This window comes from Stegostoma tigrinum, chromosome 5, assembly GCF_030684315.1.
Source record: "Stegostoma tigrinum isolate sSteTig4 chromosome 5, sSteTig4.hap1, whole genome shotgun sequence".
In the NCBI taxonomy this organism is placed as follows: domain Eukaryota; kingdom Metazoa; phylum Chordata; class Chondrichthyes; order Orectolobiformes; family Stegostomatidae; genus Stegostoma; species Stegostoma tigrinum.
The window spans coordinates 88,577,256-88,604,958 of NC_081358.1; the positions used below are offsets into that span (position 1 = coordinate 88,577,256).

General features: G+C 41.7%; 1 protein-coding gene across 1 annotated transcript in view; it reads right to left on the reverse strand.

Annotated features, from left to right (window-relative positions):
- pip4p2 (phosphatidylinositol-4,5-bisphosphate 4-phosphatase 2) overlaps positions 1 to 5,230 on the reverse strand; it is a 63,328-nt gene extending 58,098 nt beyond the window's left edge. The window contains exon 1 of the mRNA XM_048528479.2: positions 5,090 to 5,230. Coding sequence (XP_048384436.1) covers positions 5,090 to 5,195 — 106 coding nt within the window. The 5' untranslated portion in view covers positions 5,196 to 5,230. The remainder of the gene's footprint in view (positions 1 to 5,089) is intronic.
- Between the last annotated feature and the right edge of the window lie 22,473 nt (positions 5,231 to 27,703).

Consider the following 27,703-nt stretch of genomic DNA (forward strand, 5'->3'; position numbering starts at 1 on the left):
AGAAAGAGAACGGGCAGACTCTCAAGTGGAGCATAAGTGCCAGTTGAGCTGAATGATTGTTCCTGTGGAGTATATTCCATACCATTCTATAAATTGCAAGTTATCACCAACGCATTCTTCATGATTTACATCCACATCATTAACTAAACAATATGAATTCATGGAATCTGTATCAATGAAACTCTTGAATCAACTCAGCAAGCATCAAGTATGTCATTTTCAGAAGGTGAAGATAGATAAGTCCCCTGGGCCAGATGGGGTTTATCCTCGGATCCTCTGGGAAGCCAGGGAGGAGATTGCCAAGCCTTTGGCATTGATCTTTAACTCGTCATTGTCTACAGGAATAGTGCCAGATGACTGGAGGATAGCAAATGTGGTTCCCCTGTTCTAGAAAGGGAGTACAGACAACCCTGGTAATTATAGACCAGTGAGCCTTACCTCAGTTGTTGGTAAAGTGTTGGAAAAGGTTATAAGGGATAGGATTTATAATCATCTAGAACAGAATAAATTGATTAGGGATAGTCAGCACGGTTTTGTGAAGGGAAGGTCGTGCCTCACAAACCTTATTGAGTTCTTTGAGAAGGTGACCAAACAGGTAGATGAGAGTAAACCGGTTAATGTGGTGTATATGGAATTCAGCAAGGCGTTCGATAAGGTTCCCCACAATAGGCTATTGTACAAAATGCGGAGGAATGGAATTGTGGGAGATATAGCAGTTTGGATTGGAAATTGGCTTGCTGAAAGACAACAGAGGGTGGTAGTTGATGGGAAATGTTCATCCTGGAGACCAGGTGTACCACAAGGGTCGGTGTTGGGTCCACTGCTGTTTGTCATTTTTATAAATGACCTGGATGAGGGCGTAGAAGGATGGGTTAGTAAATTTGCAGATGACACTAAAGGTCGGTGGAGTTGTGGATAGTGACGAAGGATGCTGTAGGTTGCAGAGAGACATAGATAAGCTGCAGAGCTGGGCTGAGAGGTGGCAAATGGAGTTTAATGCAGACAAGTGTGAGGTGATGCACTTTGGTAGGAGTAACCAGAAGGCAAAGTACAGGGCTAATGGTAAGATTCTTAGCAGTGTAGATGAGCAGAGAGATCTCGGTGTCCACGTACACAGATCCTTGAAAGTTGCCACCCAGGTTGACAGGGCTGTTGAGAAGGCATACAGTGTTTTAGCTTTTATTAATAGAGGGATCGAGTTCCGGAACCAAGAGGTTATGGTGAAGCTGTACAAAACTCTGGTGCGGCCGCACTTGGAGTATTGTGTACAGTTCTGGTCACCGCATTATAAGAAGGATGTGAAAGCTTTGGAAAGGGTGCAGAGGAGATTTACTAGGATGTTGCCTGGTATGGAGGGAAGGTCTTACGAGGAAAGGCTGAGGGACTTGAGGCTGTTTTCATTACAGAGAAGAAGGTTGAGAGGTGACTTAATTGAGACATATAAAATAATCAGAGGGTTAGATAGGTGGATAGGGAGACCCTTTTTCCTAGGATGGTGACAGCGAGCACGAGGGGGCATAGCTTTAAATTGAGGGGTGAAAGATATAGGACAGATGTCAGAGGTAGTTTCTTTACTCAGAGAGTAGTAAGGGAACGGAACGTTTTGCCTGCAACGGTAGTAGATTCGCCAACTTTAGGTACATTTAAGTCATCGTTGGACAAGCATATGGATGTACATGGAATAGTGTAGGTTAGATGGACTTGAGATCAATATGACAGGTCGGCACAACATCGAGGGCCGAAGGGCCTATACTGTGCTGTAATGTTCTATGTTCTATTTTTAAATAATTGCCAATTTATAAATATACAGACAGATAGATAACAACATGGCATGCACCCTATAACAACTCGTTTAACATGATAAAATTTAATATTAATGTTTGAAAGTGATTATTTCAAGCCAAGCTAATCTCTTTACACAAAAGAAACTAAAGGTACTACAAACAACAGCAAATTGTTTGTGGTAGGTTAGAAAACAACATTAGTAGGTGGCAAACAGACATAGTCAAGTATTTAAAGAATGAAAATACAGTTTATGATAAAATTTATAGTTCTTCGAAGCAGAAAAACACAGCAGCAAAGGTGATCTGACCACGCCAAAGAAGAGAAGTTGAAGAATGTGTCAGATCAAAAAGGCTCAAAAATAGTAAGCTTAGGATGATATCAGAATTGGAGAGAGGACCAAGAAACTAATGAAGAAAGGGAAAAGTAGAACATGGAGTAAATTAGCAAGATAGAAAGACAGACTTTTAATAATTCTACAGATACGTAAAAATTAAAAAAAAACAGAAGTTGCTGGAAAGGCTCAGCCAGTCTGGCAGCATCTGTGAAGGTAAAAAATCTAAGCCCCTCCCCCTACACTATCCCATCATTATCCAAGGACTGTTTAAATGCCCCTAATGTGGCTGTGTTAACTACATTGGCAGGCAGGGTGTTCCACGCCCTTACCACTCTCTGAGTAAAGAACTGCCACTGACATCTGTCTTAAATCTATCACCCCTCAATTTGTAGCTATGCCCCCTAGTACAAGCTGAAGTCATCATCTGATTTTGGAACGGTATTTGTAGATTGGGAAGTAGCTAATGTGACACGACTGTTTAAGATAACAAAGTGTGGAGCTGGATGAACACAGCAAGCCAAGCAGCATCTTAGGAGCACAAAAGCTGACATTTCAGGCCTAGACCCTTCATCAGAGAGGGGGATGGGGAGAGGGTTCTGGAATAAGGGGAGAGGGGGAGGCAGACCGAAGATGGTGGAGAGGGGCGCATAGGTGGGGAGGTAGGGAGGGGATAGGTCAGTCCAGGGAAGACGGACAGGTCAAGGAGGCGGGATGAGGTAGTAATTAGGAAATGGAGGTGTAGCTTGAGGTGGGAGGAAGGGACGGGTGACAAGAAGAACAGGTTAGGGAAGCGGAGATAGGCTGGGCTGGTGCTGGGATGCAGTGGGGGGAGGGGAAGAACTGGGCAGGTTTTGGGATGCAGTGGAGGAGGGGGAGATTTTGAAGCTTGTGAAGTTCACATTGATACCATTGGGATGCAGGGTTCCCAAGCGGAATATGAGTTGCTGTTCCTGCAACCTTCAGGTGGCATCATTGTGGCACTGCAGGAGGCCCATGATGGACATGTCATCTAAAGAATGGGAGGGGGAGTGGAAATGGTTTGCGACTGGGAGGTGCAGTTGTTTATTGCGAACCGAGCGGAGGTGTTCTGCAAAGCGGTCCCCAAGCCTCCATACCTAGAACGATATTTACTGTTTTAGACTCCTTACCTAAGGAAGGATATACTTGCCATAAAGGAAACGCAACAAAGATTCAAAGTGATTCCTGGGTAGGCAGGTTAGATTGAGGAGACTGAGACTAAAAAAGATGGTTTTAGGATTCCATGAACACTTCTGCTATTGTCTTTATTTGTTTCTGCACCAATACAGTAGGAAATTAATTATCAGGGGGATTTGAAAGTGAACCATCAATAAAGGAATACCAAATACAGGAAACTGCACAAGATGCACTCCATACCCACCAGCATTGGCATATCAACATTTACAGGAGAATTAGTCATTTCGAGTTGTGACAGCAAGATTTGTGGGGTATCTGTGTTACCATTATGCTAATTAGTACTTCCAAAACATCCCAATGACAAGGAGTATCATACTTTCTATAACATTGCATTGAAGAAAACATGCCAGAGTGATCAAATAAAATGTGATCATAGTTACACAAACAAAATTTGCAGGTATCATAATGTTTGCCTGCCAGCAACTGGAAAATGAGCTCTTACTCAGCAGAAATCAGAGAGAGGGGTTGTACCTCTTCTACAGTTAAGTGACGGATCTGTGACCCTTATGCGTGACTCCCCCTGTTGGCCAAGTGTTGTGATGAACTAATGGGTAGAGGCATCGTGGGCAATTAGAGAACAACCCACTTCACTTTAGCATCTGTCGAAGACAGTCCGTCAGGAAAGGATCACGTGCTAGACAGCTATGCACACACGGGACTTCCTTTCACCATGTTGTTTGTCAATGTTAATCCCTCGGTCTTGTCCATTCTACAACAACATGCAGCTCTGACTGCAGTTATCTACCTTTCAATCCGCCCTTTATTGCACGCTGGCTTTTCTCACAAAATGAACAGACTGGAATTATTTTTCTACATTAAAAACATTTTCTAAGTGCACGGCTTGTTTTCAAAATAAAAGATTGTCAAGGTTTGTAACGGTCTTACTCGTTTTAAGTTGGCTCACAACAGTTCGAGCCTGTAAGTGAACAGTGCAATTTCATCAAGAGGAACCGTTGCACTTTGGAAAAACTGCTTAATACTTCCAATGCATTGTTAGGCTGTATGCATAAATAGAAGTACATTATTTACGTATACAACCAACCCCCAGCCTGTATTAGATTCAGAGTACAATCTTACAAGCAAGGTCGCTCTCTAGAAAAACAAATCTCATGACTACGCTTGAAAATCTCAGCATAATCGAAAACCGCCTTTAATCTGTAAAGCCGGAGGGCGTGCGCTGCACAAACGCGTCAGACGCTGTCTTGTACGACTGAAGTTTTTTTAAGGGGGTGGGAGAGAGCCAGAGTGTTATTATTTGTATGCTAAAGCCATCATAACACATATTCACAATGGAAAAAAGGAAGTTCTGGAGAAACCCTACCTCATTCATTAGCACAACAACGTTTATGCAAAACAGAAAGGCACTAACTGGCATCGATAACGCTGACTTGCATTTCTACTTTGGTGCCCCAACATCCCGCAGACTGTGTAGGTACAGGACATCTGCAGTGAGCTCTGTGCGCAGCAAAGCAACGCTGGGGCTAGGCGATGCACACTGACATCAAGCAGTATTCCACCCTGCAGTTTGCTATTGAAAGCTTTCCCATTTTCAAAAGTGATGATTTTTTTTCTAATAGCTGACATTGTTGCAATCTGATGCAGATTAGCCATAGCCGGCCTACAGACAACCGAAAGCGTCCTCACCGCACAAGCTTTCGTTATGAGTGCATTTTTTTTGGTTTCAACAACAAAAGAAGGTTGTTTTCCTTAAGTGTATATCTTTAATGATTTTGCAATAAAGCCACACGCACTCACCCCGAGGACTAGGTTCCTCGACGTACAGAGGCGTTGTAGGAGTGACATTGCCAGAATTATTTCCTGAGAGCAGCGGAGAACGTTCATCCAGCCCGTTATCAGCCATGACTGCAGCCCCGGGCCGCAGAGCAGAGAATGAAATCAGAGAGAGGAACTCTTACCGAACGGGGAGGAGCTTACTTAAGTCACGAGGGGAAAAGAAAAGGATTTGCAGAGATCAGAGGAATGAGCGAGGGGAAAGACTGTAGCTTGAAACGAAAAGGAAGCTCACAATTGTTGACTAGTCGGAGACCATTCGGTCCATTGTGTCCGTACCAGCTCTGTGCAAGTCTTTTCAGATAATGATCCACATCGGTCATGAATATCTCCAATGAACCTGCCTTCACCACACTCTCAGGGAACACTTTCCACATCGTGAACACTCACTATGTGTCAATATTTCTCTCCTTGTCTCCTCTGCTTCCTTTGCCATTTACATTAACTCTGTGTCCCCTCACAATCTTTCCACCCGTGGAAACATTCTTTCTCAAATCTGCTCCGTCTGGACCTTCCTGTTTTTGGACATTTCCATCAAATGTCCTCTCAACCTTCCTTTCTCCAAAGAAAATGCTCCCAATTTCTCAGATCTATCCGCATAACTGAAATTCCTCATCTGCAGAAAGATCGCAAGAACTGCAGATGCTGGAAGTCAGAGTCAATACACTGTGGAACCCGAGGAATTGAACCGGTCAGGAACCATTAGAGAAGCTTGAAAGTCAATATTTTGGGTCCGGACCGATCAGGGCTGATCCTCATCTGTAGAGTCAGGGAAGCAATATCTCGAGGCCAATGTATGAGTTGATTCTCAGAAAATGACAACAGAACATGCAATCTGATGGCATGTATCACAGCATCCAATGGTTTCCTGAATAATTTTGGTTTTGTTTCCACCGCTTACCATTCCAACTTTACCAGCTCATATTGTGATCCAACACAATAAAAAAGACAAAATACTGATGTTGTAAATCTGAATTAAAAACAGAAAAGCCTGTAAACAGCAATTCAGACAGCAACAGTGGAGAGGGAGAGAGCAGTGTGCTAGTATTCAAAAGAGAACATACATTTTTATCTGGCTGCACTGGGTGCAGAGATCCTGGTTGGTGAGCTTCTCCCATGTCACTATCAGAACTCCAAAGTGAAACTTCCATGTGTTTTTGTCGAGTTTCCTTTAACAGTCATGAGAGTGCACCCAGATCTGTATTCTCCATAGGATGTTTGATTTGGTAATTAAACATATATCAGACATTCTGGTTGTATGATCAGCCCAACTCAGCTTCAAAAATCAGTTCAAGTGAAAGCTGTTGAATGTCTTGGAAAGTTGCTGATACACAGTCTAAGTCTTACATGAGTAGAACATGGTAGGTAGGAACAATGGTCTTTAGGCTTTTAGTTCACTGGGTAGATTATCCAAATTTTCAAAGCCTGCAATTTGGCAATTCTCGTATCTGTCACCATCAATATAGACAGTTTGAGAGAGTGTGCTGCCGAGTTGTGAACATCTCCACTGCTTCAAACCATGAATGAAACCTTGGGCCAATGATATTGCTGTCCTGGAGTAGGTTGGTGAAAGACTACACTTTTCTTCATGATGATCATAAGGCTGAAACTGTTGCATGCGGTGGAAAACATATCCATGTGACATTGCATCCTCAGCTCTGAATCTTCAACTAATGAAAAATCATGGGTAAACAGGAAATTGTGAAGTGTATCCTTAGAATCCTTCAGCTTTACCTGGTGTCATCTCAGATTTGGCAGGCTTCCATTCATGCAATTCTTGATTCTGATGCCTGGATCACTACCATGAATGGCATCAGACCGGGTTAGTATTAGCCATGTTTAAATCTATTAATGGCTGGGAATGGGTCAGAATACCTAATGTAATCTAGGACAAGAATGAATATGCCTTTGTGGAACTGTCAAACAACTATGATGATGATGATGAATTATGGTGATGAGTTATGACAATTAGAATAGTTAGGTGGTTGTTTATGACCAGTGTGGACATGATGGACCAAAGGGCCTTTTTCTGTTTTGTGGATTTCTATGATTTCCATGTTTTCATTGGCTTCCAGGTAAATCACCACAAGCACCTTTTAATTCAGCTACTTATCAAGAAATCTCACAATCAAATACTGAAACAATAATATGAACTTTTTAAAGACCTCTCAAGCAAGCAAGTATAAGCCTGCGACCCAACTTAGCTATTAAATGATGAATGGTGAAATCTGGCTAGGATTTCAACAGTGATCTGACTCCGGAAATTTTCAAGTTTTGGTCCTTCTGCAGTGTTGTTCTTCGAAGTTCTGCTGCTGCTGAGTTGTTCTGGTGTTTGATTCTCATACAATTTTCTCTCTTTCATGTTGGGTGCGCAACATTGTTGATATCCTTTAGATTCTTTCATCTCCAACATTGATTACACTTTTGATGACTTCAAGCCTGCAGCTTGCCTTCTTATCAAAAATAGCTCCTTCGTGCCTTGTTACATTTGGGACTGGCTGTCTGTTTAAAACAGTTTTTTTTCCTGCAGTTAACCCCTTTGCTTCAGAGTATTACTTCTGCAGGCAGATCTGACTGCCCAATTGTCATGGGGCAGCAGTTTATCAAATAATCCTCTGTCCCACAAAACAGTTTGTTCATTTTGTTTCTGTAACTCTTTCTTCCCAGGAATGTTTAATTCACATCAAGCTGTTACTCATTTTATAACAGTTTCTCGTTGTCCCTTTCATCTCAAGAAGCAGTTTATTCCAGGAAAACAGTTATCTTTGTTGATTTTTCCAATCCATGAATAGTTATTAAAAATCTATAATTTACATTGTCACACCCTCAGAACTGACTGTGCGAAAGCTCTCGGTTAGATCAATAAATGTTCTGCAGAGGTCTGTGTTCTGTTCTTGACATTTCTCCTGTCACTGGTTAACTGCAAACATTATATCAGAGCTTATTCACCCTTTTCTGAAACTGCAGTGAGTCTCTGGCAGCAGATGCTTTTGAGATGTTGTGCTAAGTGGTTCAGAAGAACTCAGCTGAATATTTTACCAGGCAATGGACGGCAATGATTTCATTAGAGTGATAACACTATATTTGTTGTAAGATTGGTCAGTTCCTTGGAGACATTGTCAAACCATTGAGGGATCATTCATTACTTCCTCATAGACTGAAATAGTTCAGTGAGTTTCCTAACCAGATATTGACCTCCAGCCTTGTAGACTTCAGCTGGAATAGCATCATCTCTTCCTGTTTTCTCCACAATAGTATTTTGATCGTGTTCATTATTTCTAACAGTGTGGAAGGTTATCGAAAGCACAGTTAATGGCAATCTGTGGCAGCCAAATAATTGCTGTTTATTGATGAATGAAGGCCAATAGTAGATGTGGTTAAAGTGCTTTGCCCATCTTTCTTTTTCTGTGAGAAGTGTTGACTCATGGCATCAGGTTGATAAGAAACAAAAGGACTGAAATAGACAAATTTCAGAGCATTGAAAAATCTCCAGTCTCAGCGCTATCCATATGACTGAAGCTCTCTGCTTTTTGATTGTGTAAAACGTCTTGCATGTCTCTGAGATTCCATTGGACAGTCCTGAGGATGATTTTGTAGACCTTATGCTAGGATAATGATCACTTGTTATTAAAGTAAGAGGTGGTGATTTTCCTCCAGTCATTTCTGGATTGTCACATAGTTTACATCAAACCAGGCTTGATGCTTACAAGAGGTTAGACCAAGGATATCTAGAGGAATGGTGTACAATATATTTCTGAAGGCCTCCCAGTCATCCTCAATTCAATGAGTGTCCATTTTCATTGCACACGACTAAGTCTCAGGTTTCTTTGAGACAGAATCCTTCATGACTTATCTGCTGGAACTTTGAGGCATTGAGACGTGTCTGGACCTTCAGGTTCTGAAGGCAGCCAGAAGAATGGAATTTGATCACTATCTTTTAAATGACAAGATGATAGTCAGGCAGCAATGCTAATGGTTTCCACTCTTGCCTCTCAGTATATCCAGTAATAACATAGTTGATTAAAAGTTAATGCACGAAATAGGGTGCATTCAGAGAGTATTAGAGTCATAGAGCTGTAGAGTATGGAAATAGACACTTTGGTCCAACTCGTCCACTCCGACCAGGTATTCTAAAGCTTGTATCCATCTAAACTCACCCTGTTTATATCCCAACCAGTTGCCTTTTAAATGTTGTAATTGTATCTGTTTCTGCTTCCAAAGTTCCAAAACAATGCAACAGTTTATAAAACTCTAATTACTGCTCCTTGAAGTCAAGGAAATCAGTGCCAACACTGAAATTATCTCAGACAAGGAGCACATCTTACTGCCACAAATTTTTTCCATCCTCCATCATGGATTACTCAGAATCCTCCATTTAACATGACTCATTGCAACTAGGAAGATGGAATACCATGTTGCTGGTTAAGAGATTCTTCTCAGTGCATATCTCCAGCCAGTGCAAACATTGCTGTTATACTGCCTAACCCTAACCCAAACCCTAACCCTTTATAGCCTCTCAACTTTCCCTTCTCCAAGGAAAACACTCTCAATTTCTCCAAACTATAAACATAATTAAAGTTTCTCATCCCTGGAATCAACCTCATGAAACATGATAATATTTGGATGCGAATATAGAACGAACATTTGGTAAGTTTGCAGATGACACCAAAATTGGTGGTGTAATGGATAGTGACGAAAGTTACCTCAGAGTACAACAGGACCTGAACCAGATGGGCCTAGTAGTGGCGGATATAAATGTGAGGTGACGCAGTTTGGTAAGGCAAATCAGGACACAACTTAATATTAGGGTCCTGGGGAGTGTTGCTGAACAAAGAGACCTTGTGGTGCATGTTTGTAGCCCCTTGAAGGTGGAGTCACAGGTAGACAGGATAGTGAAGAAGGCATTTGGTACACTTGCCTTTATTGGCCATTGCATTGAGTCTTGGAATTGGAACGTCATGTGGCAGCTGTATAGGACTTTGGATAGGCTACTTTTGGAATATTGCATTAAACATTGGTCTCCCTGCTATAGGAAAGATGTTGTTAAATTTGAAAGTGTTCAGAAAATATTCACAAAGATGTTGCCAGGGTTAGAGAGTTTGAGCTAGAGGGAGAGGCTGGATAGGCTGGGGCTATTTCCCTGTAGTGTCAGAGGCTGATGAGTGACCTTATTGAAGTTTATAACTTCATGAGGGGTATGGATGGGGTGAATAGCCAAGGTCTCTTACTTAGGATAGGAGAGGGCAAAACTAGAGGACGTGGGTTGAGGGTGTGAGGGGAAAGATATAAAAGGACCTAAGTGGCAACATTTTCTGGCAGAAGGTGGTGCATGTGAGGAATGAGCTGCCACTGAAATGGTGGAGGCAGTTGCAATTACAGCATTTAAAAGGCATCTGGATGGGTATATGAATAGGAAGAGTTTAGAGGGATATAGGCCAAATACTGGCAATCGGGGCTAAATTAATTTCAGATAGCTGGTCAGCATGGACGAGTTGGACTGAAGGGTCTGTTTCCATGCTGTCTGATTCTATGACTCTCCCATAGAACATGCAATCTATGAGCATCCATCTTAGCATCCAATGATTTCCTGAATAATTTCAGTATTGTTACAATCGCTTTTCCATTCCAACTTTAACAGGTCATAACATGATAGCAACACAATACGGAAGCAAAATACTGATGTTGCAAATCTGAAATAAAAACAGGAAATGCTGCAAACAGCAGTTCAGTGGAGACAGAGAGGGCCATGTGCTAGCTTTGAAAAGGGAACACACCCATTTTAATCTGGTTGCACCTGGTGCAGAGATCCTGGTGCAGTGAGTTTCTCCTACATCGTGAAGTCAATAGCAAAACTCCTCAGGAAAACTTCCATAGTGTTTCCTTGAGCTTCCTTTAACAGCCATGACTGTGCACACTGACCTGTAATCTCCACTGGAGGTTTAATTTGCTAGTGAAGCATGCATCAGTATGAACAGCTCAATTCAACTTACAAAGTTATATGAATTAGAATATCCTTTATTGTCAAGTGTATGCAAGTGCGAAGTACAGGAGTACAGTGAAAAGTCTACAGCATCACCCCATTTGGTGGCATCCGAGGTACTAAGTACCTTGCTACAGATCTTAGATACAACAGATATTAGAAGTAAAGGGAAAAAGAAGGAAAAAAATTACATTACTTACAGTTGTTCTGAGGGTAAGTCAGCAAAATGAGAAAAAAAGTTAAAACTATAAGCAATACTATCTTTCAGTAGATCAGCATAGGTGTCTGCCCAGGCTTGCAAGCTGCTGACCACTTAACCCAGTTTCCAGTCCAACAACCATCACCCCTTGAACCTCCAGCCCACTGACCATCCCCGCATCACTCAGGCCTCCAGCCCACTGAACATCCCCACATCACTCAGGCCTCCAGCCCACTGACCATCCCCGCATCACTCAGGCCTCCAATCCACTGACCATCCCCACTTTGGTCAGGCCTCCAGCCCACTGACCATCGCCACATTGCTCAGACCTCCAGTCCATTGACCATCCCCACATCACTCAGGCCTCCAGCCCACTGACCATCCCACATCGCTCAGGCCTCCAGCCCCACATTGCTCAGGCCTCCAGCCCACTGACCATCCCACATCGCTCAGGCCTCCAGCCCCACATTGCTCAGGCCTCCAGCCCACTGACCATCCCACATCGCTCAGGCCTCCAGCCCCACATTGCTCAGGCCTCCAGCCCACTGACCATCCCACATCGCTCAGGCCTCCAGTCCGCTGACCATCCCCACTTTGCTCAGGCCTCCAGCCCACTGACCATCCCCACATCGTTCAGGCCTCCAGCCCACTGACGATCCCTTCATTGCTCAAGCCCCCAGCTCACTGATCATCCCCACATAACTCAGGCCTCCAGCCCACTCCACTGAATGTTTCCAGCCCGCTCTACCTCAGGAGAGAACATCAAGTGGGGAAGAAAGGGAATAAAAGAGAAGAAAATGGGAAATAAACAGACAGAACAGAGGAATTCCAGTTCGATCACCCAACTCCACAGCTGTCTGGACCGGATATTCCCCAGGAGAAATGTTAAGAACAGAACATATGCTTCTGCTATCTTTGTGGACCTTACCAAGACCTTTGACATAGTTAGTTGTGAGGCCTGTGAAACCAAGCGGAAATAAATAGATTGCTTAAGAGAGAGTCGTTATAATTGTTTGGCAGTTCCATGGTCATCTATGTCCTTGATGACAGTCTGGTAAAAACAATGAATTTTTAGTAAGTTGTGAGGTTTCTTGTAGTTGAATTGTCAGGAGATTCCAGATGGATTTAAGATGGAACGGTTGGGGGTAATGCTTCACCCACTTTGAAAGTATATGAGTTTTACCTTGGTTGCACAGATGACATGAAGCTGCTTTGATAGCTTATTGGATGATGTGTCAGATACTATTAGAGTATTTTTTGCCAGAATAGCTTCTGCTTCTATTTTTAAAAGACAGGTCAGAATCACGTGACCTATGAATTCAAAGATCTTCTTCCAAAGGAAGGTTGGGCTTACCCATTGTGTGTTGCAGCTTTTCACAATTTTAGAGTTTTTGAGACAGCAGCAGTCTTTGTAATCAAGTGGCCCATTCAATTCTAACAATACTGTGATTACCTTTCAGGAACGGAAGGTGACTTTCAATGTCTCTAAAGCCCAAGGTAAAGTAGAAAGCAAGTCAGCTAATGTAAAATAGTCTTGTTCTGTTGTCACTTCATCTTTATTAATGGGACGTCTGAATTTCGCAAGTAGCTGTGCTTGTTCATATTTTAACTGTGTATTTGCTTGAGTTTCAAGTACATCTGGAGCTGATATAGCTAAAATCACACCTTTTGTGTAGCCATCCATCTGAAAAGCTGTTGTGTCAACTTTAAAAATATAGTTAAGGCTTCTAATATTTTTATGCCTGTAGCCTGGTCAATAATTCCTGCTTTTCTTTGTTCCACATCTGTTTTTACTCATTCATAGGATATTGTGTCAGTGTTAGGTGCAGCATTTATTGTCATCTCTACTTGCCATTGAAAAGGTGACAAAGAGCCATTAGGGAGGGAGTTCCAGGATTTTAACCCTAACATTGAAGGAGCAGCAAGGTATTTCCAAGTCAGGTAAAATGAGTGGCTTGGGGAGAAATTTGGAGAGTCTGCTCCATTATTCTAAATTCTTGTTATTCCCTCTATTGCTTGAATGTTCATTCTTAGCTAATGTCCCATTAACTCAATGCATGTTTTTTATTATGCCCGGATGATTTTAATTACACTTCAATATTACTTTAACAAGCAAAAGACAATAACAATTCAGAAATAATTAGAAGAATGAAGGACAACTTTATTTTAACATGCGAGAGTTTTCCCTTGTAGAAGAATCTAAGAACTGAGAGTACAATTTCAGAATAAGGGGTCTCATATTTAGACACAGATGAGGGGGAATTTATTCTCTCAGATAGCAGTGAATCTGTGAAATTCTTTACCGCAGAGGACTGTTGAGACTGGATAATATTAAGAATATTAGATGCTGAGATGGACAGATTTTTAATCAGTAAGGAAATCAAGTGGTGTGTGGAAAAAGCAGGAAAGTGGTATTGAGTATTATCAGATCAGCTACGATCTTGCTGAATGGTAGAGCAGACTTGATGGGCTGAATGGCCTACTTCTGTACTTATGTCTTATGGTCCTATGGATTTAAGTCAGCATCTGTGGACTGACTAATATTATTGAAATTTAATTTCAGAAACATGGAAAAAAGTTATTGATTGTTTTGTTAACATCAATACACAATAAAAACTTAGCGTAAGCCTTTAAAAGATTTGTTAATTCCTTCTTTATTGCCTATCATCTTAATAGCCCAATCTTTAATATTTTTAGAATTTTCTGCACTGATATAAACTTGTTTTTATCTGATCAATCTTCCAAACTATGCAGTTTATATATTTTGTGGCTTCTGATGATGCTCCACTTTACCCTCCAGCTTTTTTTAATGTCTCCCCACAATTATAGTTCATAATTAATACAATATACTGCCATATATAGCCCACAAAAAAAAAGTGCATAGTTATCTCTTGACATTGGTTATTCAAAAGTACTCAGTATAAATTATATTGATGTAATTGTCTTGGTTAGAGAGAACATGATGAACATCTGATTTGTAAATTTTACTCCTTCAAAATCCTAAGCTATTCTCTCACTAGATCTATATGAGACCATTAGAGTGGTGGATGGCTGTATCACTGCTCAGTATTAGCCCATTCAGACCCTTACCTTCTATACAACGTTAACTAGAAATTTATCCTCCTGAGAGTGAAGTACATTTCTGTGACAATTCTGGATCTTATGGTGACCTCCAAACACAGCAATCGCTTTTGTTTTATTTGCCCAGGAACCGATTTTGAACAGCTCTTGGACACTCCCACTGACCAATATCTATCATTGCATCCTCCTACACTTTAATTTTCAAAAGAGCTTCTGGAATTAAGTCACTCACGACACATCTCTCTCAGTGCATCAATTCAAGCATCCTTGGTAATTTTAACCTCCATTTCAGTTTGTGTTCTTTTTCCTCTAAGTTCACTGCTATTCTGTCCTCCTTTTTTTTCATCCATATAAACTTTCCAATCCATTCTGGGCGGACAGGAGAGGTGCTGTGGTCGTGGTAATGTCACTGGACTAGTGGCTCAGAACTGCCATCTAATGTTTCAGGGACATGGATTGGATTACCACCATGGCAGATGGTGAAATTTGAAGTCAACAAAAATCTGGACTAAAAGTTAGCTGAATGGTGACTGTGTTGATTGTCATAAAAACTCTTCTAGTTTATCAAGGTCCTTCAGGAAAGGCAATCGGTCATCCTTGCCCATATGTGACTCCAGGCACTGAGCCATGTGCTTAACTCTAAACAGAGCTCTGAATAATTTGGAATCAGCAATAAATGCTGGCCTGGTCAGTGAGCACTAAATCCTCACTGAAGTATTAGGCAGTTAACTTCCTCCCCCCATCCCTCTAGCGAGAATGCTCACTGGAACAAGCAGAAATTAAGTATTTAGTGATTGTCCAGGTGCTGCATCTGAGGACAGCAGTGAGTCTTTAGAGGCCTAGTCTCTGCAGCTATGAACAGCTGCACCAACAGTCAGGTCTTTTCACAAAGTGGGAGACAGGGGCTTGTGTGCTGGGGATCATGATGGTGAGGGTCTGAAATATTGGTGAGGATCGGCTTTTGGTATTCACCCTCCTGCTCACTTCCTGCAAATTGGAAATGGCTGCCAAATCCCACCCAATCCAGCAGGCAGATCCATGGCGAAGGCAGTCACTTTTGTCATCTGTCAAGAAGCAGGTAATCAGCCAAGCGGTGGCTTGAGGCCCTTCAGCAGCTGTTTATTAACCACTTAAGAGTCTTAAATGGTGATGAGTTAATAACGTGGGGCCCTGTGGAAATTCTTGCCCACAGCTCAATTGCTGAGGTGGCGCCAAGTTCATGGTCCCCACTCGGGAATTTGCCCTACCTACCACCTTCCTCACTTCCTCCAAGGAGAGACAAATCACATACGAAATGTGAGATGGGACATGGACCGTACGAACCTGAATGTGCTTGTGTTTATATAAGATGAAAGGTTGGACAAGAACACACTGGAATTGTCAAATCTGGAGACTACAAAGACATGGATGAGGGTTTGACAAACATATGTAGGGGCCCAACTGGGTGATAGCACTGAGGTAAAAATAATGCCATGGTGACATGATTAGAGGTACATTTGGAAGCAAATAGGATCAAATGAGCATGACAAAAAGGACCAGAAGAAGTTCATTCAGCCCATTGAGACTATTCCACCATTCAATAAGTTCATATTGACTTCAGTGGCCTGTATCTACTTTCCTGTTTATCAGGAAATGCTCATTATCAATCAAATTCTGACAAACTCATCCTTAAGTCTATTGATTGATCCAGATTTGATTGTTCTCCATGGAATAGAATTCCAAAGGTTAATGGAGCCCTAAGTGAAGAAATTCTTTGTCATTTCCATCTTAAATGGGAGAATTCCTTATAGTAAAGCATTCCATGTGCCTTCCTAAATAAATTCTGTTCCTTTAAACTATTGTTTCATGATTACTGTGCACCCAGATCCTGCAGTTCACAGTCTCCCTCCATTTAAATAATCTGCATTTCAATTCTTCCTGCCAAAGTGGACAACATCACATTTTCCATCATTATACTCTATCTGTCAAATAACCATTCACTCAATAATCCATTTACATCCCTCTGGAGACTCAATAACTTGTTTTCCTTTTTTTTGTACAATCAGCGCATATAGTTGAAAACTGTACCTCAGCCCTTCTTCTAAATCGTTAACATAGATTGTAAATAGTTGAAGTCCCAGCTCTGATCTCTGTGGCACTTCATTAACTATGGTTTGCCAAACTGAAATGACACATTTATCCTGACTCTGTTTCCTATTAGTTAGATCATCCTCTATTCATGCTAATCGATCAAACCCAATATTGTGATCTCTTATCTAATGCAGAAATTTTTTTTGTGACATCTCTGCAGGAGTTACTTAGGGTAGTATCCAAGGCCCCAACATCTTCAGCTGCTTCATCAATGGCCTTCCTTCATCACATGGTCAGAAGTGGGGATGTTTGCCAATGATTGCACAATGCTCAGTACTATTTGCAACTCCTCAGATACTGAAGCAGTCCATATCCAAATGCAGCAAGGCCTGAACAATAACCAGGCTTGGACTGAAAGGTAGCAAGTGACATCCTTGCCACACAAGTGCCAGGCAATGAATATCTCCAATAACAGACATTCTAACTACCATCCTTTAAAATTGTGCAGCATTACCATCACTGAGTCCCCAACTATCCACAGTCTAGGTGCTACCGTGGCCAGAAATTAGACTGGATTTGTCACATAAAGTGGCCACAAGAGCAGATCTGAGGCTGGGACTACAGCAGCAAGTAATCTACCTCTTGACTTCCCAAATCCTGTCCAACACCTATAAGGTACAATCAGGATTGTGATGGAATACTCCCCACTTATGTGGATGTGTGCTGCCTCAACTCTCAAGAAGCTTGACTTCATCCAGGACAAAGCAGCCCACTTGACTGGCACCATATCCACTAGTACTCATTGCCTCCACCACTGATGATCAGTCACAGCATTGGGTGCCATCTACAAGGTGCACTGCAGAAATTTACCAAGGATCCTTACTCAGTATCTTCTAAACCGATAACCACTTCCATCTAGAAGGACAAGAACAGCAGATCATGGGAATATGACCATGCAGGTTCCCCTCCAAGCCACTCACCAGCCTGACTTGGAAATATCTGATTGGTCCTTCACTGTCGTTGGGTCAATGTCCTGGAATTCCCTCCCCAAAAGCATTGTGGGTCTACATACAGCACAATGGACTGCAGCAGTTTAACAAGGGAACGGAACACTACCTTTGGACAATGAATGCTGGCCCAGCCATCAATACCCATGTCCCACAAGTGAATAAAAAAAAATATTGAACATGTTTTAAGGATCCAAATACACTACACGTACACCACTGCACTACCAGCATTTTATTTTCTCAGGAATTCGAACAAATTGTCAAATACAATTCCCTTTGACAAAATCATTGTGCCTGATTGTATTATGATATTTTAAGTATCTCACTACTACCTCATTTTAATGGATTCTAAAATTTTCCCAATGACATACATTAGACAAACTGACTTATTGGATGGAATTTTTTCCTCTGTTATGAGCAATGGCAGGAAAATTAGGAAATCTGAAGGGTGTGATAAAACTGGATATTTGGAAGATTTTTATGACACTCCCTGGAAGCTCTAAATAACGACTACAGAATCTTGCCATTGTGCTTCCATTACCTGAATTCCATGTATCTTTTTTCCATTATTAGCCAATTTGCTAAATGGCACAAATTCTCGATATATAGGTCATACTTGTATCTTGTGTCTGCAGCTTGCTGGTTGCTTGACTTAGTCATCATCCTATGTCTTCAGCACAATGTTGTTCCACGCTCCATGAACGTCTTCCTTTTGGTTCCTACATCTACACAAGTCAGCAGTGGTAAACCACCAGCCTCAACACACCATTATCTCTGTTCTTGTACCAATTTAATGGTCAGCCATATTTATGAGATTTATGAATCACTGATTTCTCAATTCAAATCTCAATTTTGTTTTTCTCTTGTAGGGATTTTGCTTTAATAAAAATATAAAGGGCCATTGCCATGATTTTTTGGACTCTGTTCTGTTGATGTAAAATTACAGGAATGGAAGTGAATACATATAATACTTTCTATCCTATGAAAGGCTAGAGCAACTACTTTGCATCCTGCTCTGACATCAAACTGTCTGTGAATCACTTTGTTCAAAGTTAGTTCCCTTTGAACCTCTGCAGTAAGCAGTTTTAATGGCTCACAGTGGTAAATATAAAATTCCTGTGGTCATGGCCTTGTCTACTTTCTCATCACAGTTGGGAAATTTTTGTAAATCTGAAACAAAAAATTCATCAAAAATTCAAGATCTTAAAGCTGATTGTCAGGTATTGAGGTTTTTGGAAAGAGTATTTATTTTTAATTGTCCACAGGATTTGAACTTCACTGGTACTTATTGCCCATCCCTAATTGCCCTACAGAAGGTGGTGGTGGTTTGTCTTTTGGAACCATTACAGACCAGGGGTTGTGGGCGATATTTACAGTGTTGTTATAAAGGCAGTCCCAGGATTTTGTCCCAGAGACAGTGAAGGAACAATTATACATTTCTAAATCAGGGAGGTGTGATTCTTGAAGATGAATTCACAAGTGGAGATGTTCCCAAGATCCCATTATCACTGTCATTCTGATGATCAAGGTTGTGAGTTTAGAATGTGCTGTTGAAGGAGGCTTGTTGAGTTACTGCAGTTTACCTTGTAGATGGGGCATATAGCTGACACTGTGTGTTGCTGATGGTAATGAATGTTGAAGGTGGTGGATGAGTGTAAGTAAAATGGATGGTTTCAAGCTTCTTGAATGTTGTTAGACATGCATCTATCCAGGCAAGTTGATAGTGTACCATCACAGTCCTGACTTGAGTCTTGTAGATGGGGGACAGGCATTGGGGAGACAAAAGATGAGTCTCTCACTGCAGAATTCCTAGCTTTTGACAAGCTATTGTAAGTATGGTGTTTTTGTGGCTGGTCCAATTCAGTTTCTGGTCAATGGTAATAGGGGTTTCAGTGATGGTAACACCTTTGAATATCAAAGTGAACAGAGTGTCTTTTATTGAAGATGGGTCATTGCCTGGAAATTGTGTGGCACAAATATTACTAGCCATTTTTCAGCTCAAGCCTGCATGATCTCTAGGTCTTGTTGCAAATGGTAAGGTCCTGGGAAGTGTTTCAGAACAAACAGACTTTGGAGTGCAGGTTCATAGTTGCTTGAAAGTGAAGTTGCAGCTAGATAAGATAGTGAAGGAGCAATTTGGTTTGCTTGCCTTTATTGGTCAGTGCATTGAGAATAGAAGTTGGGAGATCATGTTGTGGATATATCGGATGTTGTTTCGGCCACTATTGGAATACTGCAGGCAATTCTGGTCTCCCTGCTAAAGGAAGGATGTTGTGAAAAGATTTACAAGCATGTTGCCAGGGTTGAAGGGCTTGAGCTATTGACAGAGACTGAAAAATCTGGGGCTATTTTCCCTAGAGCATCAGAGGCTGAGGGATGACCTTATAGAGATTTATAAAATCATGAAGGGTATGGACGGAATAAAAAGAAAAAGGTCTTTTCCCTGGGGTGGGCAACTAAAAAATCAGAAGGCATAGGTTTAAGGTGAGGGGGAAAGATTTAAAAGGGGCCCAAGGGACAACTTTTTCACATTGAGGGTGGTGTTGTGTGTATGGAATGAGCTGCCAGAGGAGGTGGTGGATTTTGGTATGATTACAACATTTAAAAGTCATCTGGATGGGTACATGAACAGGGAGTCTTTGGAGGAATATGGACCAAATACTGGCATATAGGATTAGATTTATTTAGGATAGTTGGTCGTCATGGACTAGTTGGACCGAAGGGTCTATTTCTGTGCTGTATATCCCTACGACTCTGTAGCTCAGTTTCTTTTTGCAATACAAACATGGAAACATAGAAAATAGGAACAAGAGTAGGCCATCTGAGCTTTTAAGACTGCTCTACCATTCAATATAATCATGGCTGGTCATCTTACTCAGTAATCTTTCCCTGATTTTGCCCCATATCTTCTGATCCCTTTAGTCCTAAGAACTGTATAAATCTCCTTTATTCATTGTTTTGTCTCAACCACCATAAAATCATCCATTGCTCATTCATTGTCAGAGCAACTCATGTTTACAAGCAAATTATTGCTGGAAATGAACATATTTAAATGCTGTTTCCTTTCTCTTTCATCATACTTAATTATTTCAAGTTAATACCGAGTCCAGCCAAATTGTTTGAGGTCCCAAAAGATTTGTGCATTCAGAATCTAGTGGGCAGTGAAGTGCAGTGAGATCACCAAGGAGCATTAGGTCATATATGCTTGGAAACCAAAAAAATAGTGTTATCTAAAGTTCATCTTGTTAATCCAAGCCAAAGAGAAGATGTAAAGAGATATGTGGCAATTCAACTTGGTAGTTATAGAATTCTTCCAACTTGCTATGTGTTCATGATTTTATAGAATTTATTGTGTGACATGTTAGGCAAGATAGAGATGCGACGTGACCAACACAAAACACTTGGCTTGGTTTTTAGATTATTGTTGAAATAAAGGACTGTAGAATCTTACAGCACGAAAGGAGGAGTATGGCTGGGTCATTGTTGTACCAAGCCAATACAAACCTCACTGCCCACTGTCACTCTCGAGCCCTGTATCTTTCTGTGATTTAGATTTTTTGTCTTTCCTCCTTTAAAAGATTAAGATCAACTAATCTCTGTAGCAAAGCGTTCCATATTCTGAACAATTATCTTGTATATAGAATCTTTTCCCACCTTCCCATTTTCTTATAATCAGCTTAAATGTTAAAGTACATAATTTGTTTCAAATCCCTCCATTAAAACCCTTCATAACTCATTTTATTTTAGATACATTACACTGAAAATTATTAAAATATTTCAAATTATTTCCTCCACAATATCAGTTTCAAAATTCTGCAGGTGAATCTGTTGCTTGAATGTATTTCATGTAAAGCAAGTCTATTTCTGTATTAAAGATAACAAAGTGTGAAGCTGGATGAACACAGCAGGCCAAGCAGTATCTCAGGAGCACAAAAGCTGACGTTTCGGGCCTAGATCCTTCATCAGAGAGGGAGATGGGGCGAGGGTTCTGAAATAAATAGGGAGAGAAGGGGAGGCGGACCGAAGATGGATAGAGGAGAAGATAGTTGGAGAGGAGAGTATAGGTGGGGAGGTGGGGAGGGGATAGGTCAGTCCGGGGAGGACGGACAGGTCAAAGAGGCGGGATGAAGTTAGTAGGTGGGAAATGGAGGTGCGGTTTGAGGTGGGAGGAGAAGATAGGTGAGAGGAAGAACAGGTTAGGGAGGTGGGGACGAGCTGGGCTGATTTTGGGATGCAGTGGGGGAAGGGGAGATTTTGAAGCTTGTGAAGTCCACATTGATACCATTGGGCTGCAGGGTTCCCAAGCGGAATATGAGTTGCTGTTCTTGCAACCTTCGGGTGGCACTGCAGGAAGCCCATGATGGACATCTCGTCTAAGGAATGGGAGGGGGAGTAAAAATGGTTTGCGACTGGGAGGTGGAGTTGTTTATTGCGAACCGAGCGGAGGTGTTCTGCAAAGTGGTCCCCAAGCCTCTGCTTGGTTTCCCCAATGTAGAGGAAGCCACAACGGGTACAGTGGATATAGTATACCACGTTGGCAGATGTGCAGCTGAACATCTGCTTAATATGGAAAGTCATCTTGGGGCCTGGGATGTTGGTGAGTGAGGAGGTGTGGGGGCAAGTGTAGCACTTCCTGCGATTGCAGGGGAAGGTTCCGGGTGTGGTGGGGTTGGAGGGGAGTGTGGAGCTGACAAGGGAGTCACGGAGAGAGTGGTCTCTCCAGAAGGCAGACAAGAGTGGGGATGGAAAAATGTCTTGGGTGGTGGGGTCGGATTGTAGATGGCGGAAGTGCCGGAAGTTGGTGGGGTTGTATGTGAGGACGAGGGGAATTCTCTTAGGGCGGTTATTGCGGGGGCAGGGTGTGAGGGATGTGTTGCGGGAAATGCGGGAGACACGGTCAAAGGCGTTCTCGACCACTGCGTGGGGGAAGTTGCAGTCCTTGAAAAACACGGACATCTGGGATCAGCTGGAGTGGAATGCCTCATCCTGGGAGCAGATGGGGCAGAGGCGAAGGAATTGGCAATAGGGAATGGAATTTTTGCAGCAGGGTAGGTGGGAGGAGGTGTATTCTAGGTAACCCTGCAGCCCAATGGTATCAATGTGGACTTCGCAAGCTTCAAAATCTCCCCTTCCCCCACTGTATCCCAAAACCAGCCCAGCTCATCCCCGCCTCCCTAACCTGTTCTTCCTCTCACCCATCCCCTCCTCCCACCTCAAGCCGCACCTCCACTTCACACCTACCAACCTCATCTCGCCTCCTTGACCTGTCCGTCCTCCCTGGACTGACCTATCCCCTCCCCACCGGTACACTCTTCTCCACCTATCTTCTCCTCTATCCATTCAGGGCGGCACAGTGGCTCAGCCGTTAGCACTGCAGCCTCACAGCGCCAGGGACCCGGGTTCGATTCCCATCTCGGGCGACTGTCTGTGTGGAGTTTGCACATTCTCCCCATGTCTTAGTGCGTTTCGTCCGGTTTCCTCCCACAGTCCAAAGATGTGCGGGCTGGGTGGATAGTGTTCAGGGGTGTGTGGGTTATGGGGGTTAAGTCTGGGTGGGACGCTTCAAGGGGCAGTGTGGACTTGTTGGGCCATAGGGCCTGTTTCCACACTGTCGGGAATCTAATCTTCGGTCCGCCTCCCCCTCTCTCCCTATTTATTTCAGAACCCTCACCACATCCCCCTTTTCTGATGAAGGGTCTAGGCCCGAAGCGTCAGCTTTTGTGCTCCTGAGATGCTGCTTGGCCTGCTGTGTTCATCCAGCTTCACACTTTGTTAATCTTGGATTCTCCAGCATCTGCAGTTCCCATTATCTCTATTTCTGTATTAACTTTTTAAATCATTCAGTAAATTTAGGAGAAGCTGTGTCCATGGAGTGAATTGTGTTACCTTTCTGTAAACTGGGATTGGCAATCACAGAAAATACACATGGCAATATCAATGGTTCAGAACCCCTTACCATTAACAGTGTTATTCCATGTCCACAGATGCTGGCTGACCTGCTGAGAATTTCCAGCATTTTCTGTTTTTATTCCATGATATTAGTTACTCTTGTTTCTACACTTTACAGCTCCAAAATATTTTGCTGATAAAATTTATAGAAGAATGAGTTTAAAATAGCATGGGAGGGAAACAGGCTAAGTGTAAACAAAAGTGCAAATAGTGTATTTCCTTAACCAATAAAATTAAAAGATCAGGAAATAAACAATTATCTGAAAAAAGCATGAACTTAACAAGATAATTCAATGTCAATTCAGACTCAGAAAGAGATATCATGAGAGGGAAGGACTAGAATGACCAACAATTTACAACTGAAGGAGTTAGAAACTATATTTACAATTGTTCACTTTTGGGTGAAGAGATTGCATGAGGTTGCTAACAATTGTCATGTTGTTAAAAAGACAATAGATTACTCAACTTGTGAAAATCATAGTGAAGTTAGTACCATATAGCATTTAATTAAAAATAACAAGTTTGCCCATTCATGCTATTGACTTTGTTTAACATGCCATATATTTTTCAACAACATCTGTGCCAGGGTAATACACAAAAGTTAATAAATGTCAATGCAAATGACATATGAAATTATGCCAATATGAAGCAAAGGCATTTTCTTATATTAATACCGACAGTTGCAGACATCTAATCTTAATTATGGAATAAAATCAATTTGTGTGGATTAACAAGGAAGGCTGAGTTTTATACAGTTCCAGTTCCTTGCCTTGCTGCAACTAAGACACTAGGAGGTGCCCGCCAAAGAAATTACTAGCTGTTCAGAGCCATTTCATGTCCGATTGGATGCTAATAGCTCGGAGGCAGGATTTCCGCCCTGCAGCGTCTGCAGTGGTTGGAATGAGGTAAACCAGGTGGACCTTACAGAAATATGAGTTCTCTGGTTGGGGTTGTTAATCTGGTCCCATCAGGGAGCCCTAGCTAACAGATATAAACAGGGGATTCAGAGGTTCTGTTGATTCTGAGGGCTGACGCTGAGGAAGCCGCACCATTATCAAGTACTATGTGCGTATAAATAAAGGGTGACTTGGTGATGGGATACTGGCCTCTGTGCAGTTATCAGCCAGTCAGAGCCTGGCAGTTTTCCAGAACTGTGTGGCAGAGGACAAAATGTATACAAATTTGAGGAAAGGTAATAGAGGTATAAGTGTGTCCCAAGCTGAAGGTCTCTGGGAAGAGGGATGATTGCGTAGGGGCTGAGCTTTGAGAGGTCACAGGGTGGTGGAGAGAATAAACTGGACAGAGTAATTACTGGCGAGTTGGGGGGGGGGGGTGGTGGGTGTCCCCTTTGACGAATGCAGGAGCTTTTAAAAGTGGAGCCAACTTCTGAACACCACCAACCCACACAGACAATTTTGTGGTGATGACATGTCCCATCACAAGCTAAACACTGGCAACATCAGGATGGAGCCTTTACATTAGAATAAATGGCCAAATTAATGCACTCATCTGGCTCAAGTGGAATCAGAGGCTGGAGGGTGAATGGCAGCCAGACTGGATTTATTGAGAACTGCCCACCTTATCAAAACCACCAGTGGGCAGTGTAAAATCCAGCCCAAGGTTTCTGCCATAATTTCAGGAAACTAGCAAAACAGGAAAGTACCAATTCCAAGGAAACTCCTGACCACACTTTGATCGATTTCAGTTATGTCATTTTGGAAAACAACACAGCTAGCCATTACCAAAGCTTAGTAATCCATTTGACATTGACAAGTGAAAGGCAGCCTTTTACTTTCTTATAATTTCTTTCTTTTTTCCCATGGATGACCTTGGTTAAATGTATCATCCCAAATCACATTGGTGCAAAAAAATTAGTTTCAGCCTTAGGTAATGACTTTGGTCTAACTCCCTTTAAAAACTGTTATGAATTCTGCCTCCATTTGTTGCACACATTCTATATTCTAACAACACTGTAAAAAAGAAATTGTCATCCCTCACAATAGTGGGATCAGTCTGTGCAATGGCAACCTTCACAGAAACATAGACAATAGGAGGAGGAGTAGGCCACTCACCCATTCGGGCCTGCTCCACCATTCAATAATCATGGCTGATCACCTAACTCAGTACCTGGTTCCTGGTTTCCCACATGTCCTTTGATCTCTTTAGTCCTGAGAACTATAGTTAACTCTTCATGAAAACATTCAATGTCTTGGCCTCAATCGCTTTCCACGGCAGAGAACTCTACGGGCTCACCACTCACTGGGTGAAGAAATGTCTCCTCATTTTAGTCTTAAATCATCAACCCTGTATCCTTAGGCTGATGCTGCTCACAGGTGCTGCCAGACCTGCTGAGATTTTCCAGCAATTTCTATTTTGTTGCAACAAGGTGTAGAGCTGGATGAACACATCAGGCCAAGCAGCATCAGAAGAGCAGGAAAACTGACGTTTCGGGTCAAGGCCCTTCTTCAGAAATGGGGGAGTGATCAGGTCTGGAACATCAGCTTTCCTGCTCCTCTGATTCTGCTTGGCCTGCTGTGTTCATCCAGCTGTACACCTTGTTATCTCAGATTCTCCAGCATCGGCAATTCTTACTATCTCTGTTTTTGTTGTCGTCCTTAGGCTGATCCCCTGTTTTGGAAGACAATTAAGTGAATACTTGGAGACGTGAAGACTTGATGTGAAAAAAAAATTAATCTACACTAATTTTTTATTTCAAGTAACAGCTCTCAATATACTTCCTTATATCTAGTGATTCAAATTGCCTTCACCAAATTCACAAATGTAATGAACGCTGTTAAAAAGTCGAGTGGAAAATTCCATGTGAGAGAATCAATTCATATTCACCTGTCAACTTTTAAAATAAATGTAACTTTTGCCGAACAATTGAAACATATTCTGGAAAACGTCAATATATCAGCTGGAATCTCCAAGGTTGTACTGATTGTCATTATACAACATAGCTTTGTGTAGGTCTAATCTTTCAACAGATATATCTGTTTACCATTTCCTTAAAACTAAGGACAACTTTTGTTATGAAAACAACTCTCTGAAATGCTGAACTGATGTAAATTAATGTGAAATGAGAGTGAAGGTCATGTCATAGGTCTGATGGAACGGCCTTTCAGCTGAATTTAAACAGCGGGATACTTCTAAAAGTGTTAGGGAGAAGACCTGGAGAACAAATTACTTCATGGTTGAACCCAACGGTTTAGTATTTCTCTGGTCGCCTTCAGGTTATTGTTTGCTTTGTCTCTGAATATCATTTCCAAAATAAAGTCTATATAACTAAAAGTCTACGCTCAGAACCATAATAGACAGCATAGAAACAAACAGAGCCAAGCTGTTCTCTTCGACTGTATTAGTTTACAAGCACATTACATTTTTCTGATTACGTAAGAAAACCACACTTTATAATATGGGAAAAATAGTTTAGTAAAGTGCAAACCTTTGATCAGGGTATTTTTTACCAAGTATAACAATATTGACATTCGCTTTTGGTTTCGGAAATGAAGATTGATGCTGCATACGAAGTTTAAAAAAAAACTGTTAATTCAGTTCTGGGTCTCATTGCGACCTTGATTCAAACATGGAAAAGAGAACTAAACTCAAGACATTAGGTGAGAAAGACTGCCCTTAAAAACAAGGCAGTATTTTATTGAATGCAGCATCAAATAGTCCTGGAAAAACTGATGTCAACGAGAATCAGAGGAAAACATTCCATTAATAAGAGTACTACCATCACTAAAACCACACTATCAACATTCTGAGGGTTACCTTTGACCAGAAACTTACTGTTGTTCAATTTTTTTTGAATAGATCAAATACTAAACAGCTTAGTTCTGTCCTTATGTCCTATTTTCCTACATTAGCCATTGATGGTAAACATTTTAGCACACCTATCTGCATTGAATTGCCTTAGTAAGTGCCAATTTTTTTCTGAATTATTTGCTATGTACTTAAGTTGATACAAAGTATTTTGATTTAAGGTTGATTTTGGGTTACCACGTATTCAAATGAAAATTCTGATGCACACATTTAATCGAGTGTTATTTATTGAAATCAGAGCAAAAAGCCTGCTATACTACTTCTGGGCATCTATAAGTTAATTTCATTTTATGCAACTGTGTTCAGCGTCCCATATGAAATTAATAATAAAAAAAGCAACAGTGGATGGGTTATTAGTCTTACATGGTACTTCCTGGATACATCCATAAAAACTAGCAGACTTCCAAATATCAACGTAAACCATTTAAGTGACTGTTAAATGTCCAATGAAAACTGCCTTCTTCAAA